Source organism: Perca fluviatilis, chromosome 20 (genome assembly GCF_010015445.1).
Source record: "Perca fluviatilis chromosome 20, GENO_Pfluv_1.0, whole genome shotgun sequence".
In the NCBI taxonomy this organism is placed as follows: Eukaryota; Metazoa; Chordata; class Actinopteri; order Perciformes; family Percidae; genus Perca; species Perca fluviatilis.
The window spans coordinates 35,229,827-35,232,326 of record NC_053131.1 but is presented as its reverse complement, the minus strand read 5'-3'; the positions used below and the strand labels follow the sequence as shown (position 1 = coordinate 35,232,326).

General features: G+C 40.6%; 1 protein-coding gene across 1 annotated transcript in view; it reads left to right on the top strand.

Moving 5' to 3' along the window:
- Positions 1-1,588: 1,588 nt before the first annotated feature.
- Positions 1,589-2,500, top strand: part of LOC120548966 (zinc finger protein ZFMSA12A-like) — a 10,747-nt gene continuing 9,835 nt past the window's right edge. Inside the window, exons 1-2 of the mRNA XM_039785468.1 lie at positions 1,589-1,642; positions 2,183-2,309. Coding sequence (XP_039641402.1) covers positions 1,589-1,642; positions 2,183-2,309 — 181 coding nt within the window. The remainder of the gene's footprint in view (positions 1,643-2,182; positions 2,310-2,500) is intronic.

Here is a 2,500-nt window from a genome sequence, read left to right as displayed (position 1 = left end):
ATATATACAGTATAGAATATAGATATGTATATTAATATATATACACAGTATAGAATATATATCATACGTATAGAATATATACAGTATAGAATATAGATATATAGATATATACTATACAGAATATATAATACACAGTATAGAATATAGATATATACAGTATAGAATATAGATATATAGATATATACAGTATAGATATATAGATATATACAGTATATACAATATAGATAATACATATAGATATATACAGTATAGAATATAGATAGATGCAGTATAGAATATATATATACAGTATAGAATATAGATATATAATATATACAATATAGAATATAGATATATACAGTATAGAATATATATATATACACAGTATAGAATATATATATACAGTTAATATATATACAGTATAGAATATAGATATATAGATATACAGTATAGAATATATATATATATATACACAGTATAGAATATAGATATATACAGAATATAGATATATATATATATACAGTATAGATATATTATATATACAGTATAGAATATAGATATATACAGTATAGAATATAGATATATAGATATATACAGTATAGAATATATATATACAGTATAAAATATATATACCTTATAGAATATAGATATATAGATATATACGTATAGATATATAGATATATACAGTATAGATATATAGATATATAGAATATATATAGATATATAGAATATAGATATATAGAATACATAATATAGAAATATATATAGAAAGGTGTATTCAGACAAAACAATGCAAAGCCGAGCAGCAGGTGCAGCAAAAACTGTCCTGTCAGTAGTGACACCACTGACAGGACAGTGTCTGACTGTCCCTGTGACTCCATGGACAGTCATGGAGTCACAGCACAGTGTCTGACTGTCCCGGGACAGTCCTCAGGACACTACTGACAGCACAGTGTCTGACTGTCCCGGGACAGTCCTCAGGACACTACTGACAGCACAGTGTCTGACTGTCCCGGGACAGTCCTCAGGACACTACTGACAGCACAGTGTCTGACTGTCCCGGGACAGTCCTCAGGACACTACTGACAGCACAGTGTCTGACTGTCCCGGGACAGTCCTCAGGACACTACTGACAGCACAGTGTCTGACTGTCCCGGGACAGTCCTCAGGACACTACTGACAGATTCTATGTCCCGACAGTCTCAGACACACAAATTGTCCGACTCGACACTACTGACAGCACAGTGTCTGACTGTCCCGGGACAGTCCTCAGGACACTACTGACAGCACAGTGTCTGACTGTCCCGGGACAGTCCTCAGGACACTACTGACAGCACAGTGTCTGACTGTCCCGGGACAGTCCTCAGGACACTACTGACAGGACAGTGTCTGACTGTCCCGGGACAGTCCTCAGGACACTACTGACAGCACAGTGTCTGACTGTCCCGGGACAGTCCTCAGGACACTACTGACAGCACAGTGTCTGACTGTCCCGGGACAGTCCTCAGGACACTACTGACAGGACAGTGTCTGACTGTCCCGGGACAGTCCTCAGGACACTACAGACAGTGTCTGACTGTCCGGGACGTCCTCGGACACTACTGACAGAATGTTCGACTGTCCGGACGTTCCCAGGACACTACTGACAGCACAGTGTCTGACTGTCCCGGACAGTCCTCAGGACACTACTGACAGCACAGTGTCTGACTGTCCCGACAGTCCTGGGACACTACTGACAGACGTGTCTGACTGTCCCGGACAGTCTCAGGACACTACTGACAGGACAGTGTCTGACTGTCCCGGACAGTCCTCAGGACACTACTGACAGGACAGTGTCTGACTGTCCCGGACAGTCCTCAGGACACTACTGACAGGACAGTTTTCTGCACACTCCCTCACTTTGTTACTTACCGTCTTTTTTTTTATTCTATTTTTACTGTATTCATCACTTCCAATGTTATGGTTTATTTTTTCGACATTTACCTGCTTTTTCCGATGTTTTTTTTGTGGCTTTTTCAACATCTTTCCCACTACATGTCAGGTTTTCATTACATGTCACTCTTTTCTCCTCTCATTTCTGAGTGGATTCATGGCTGTTTATTCAGATAATAATAATAATAATAATAATAATAATAATAATAATAATAATAATGTAATGATAATAATGTGAGAGTCCCTCTGAATGTAAAGCCGTGTGTTTCAGGCTGCGTCCTGGCTGGATGCTGCCCTCCCCGGTGGTCTGGAGGAGTGTCTGCGGGGGGCTGACAGGGAGGAGCTGAGGGAGCTGCTGACCAATCAGAGCGGCCTACTGGGCCGACCAACCACCACAGGTTCTACATCACTTCACTGCTTACAGAGAGAGAGAGAGCACACACACACACACACACACACACACACAGAGAAACACACACACACACACACACAGAGACACACACACACACACACACACACACACACACACACACACACACACACACACACACACACACACACACACAGAGAGACACACACACACAGACAC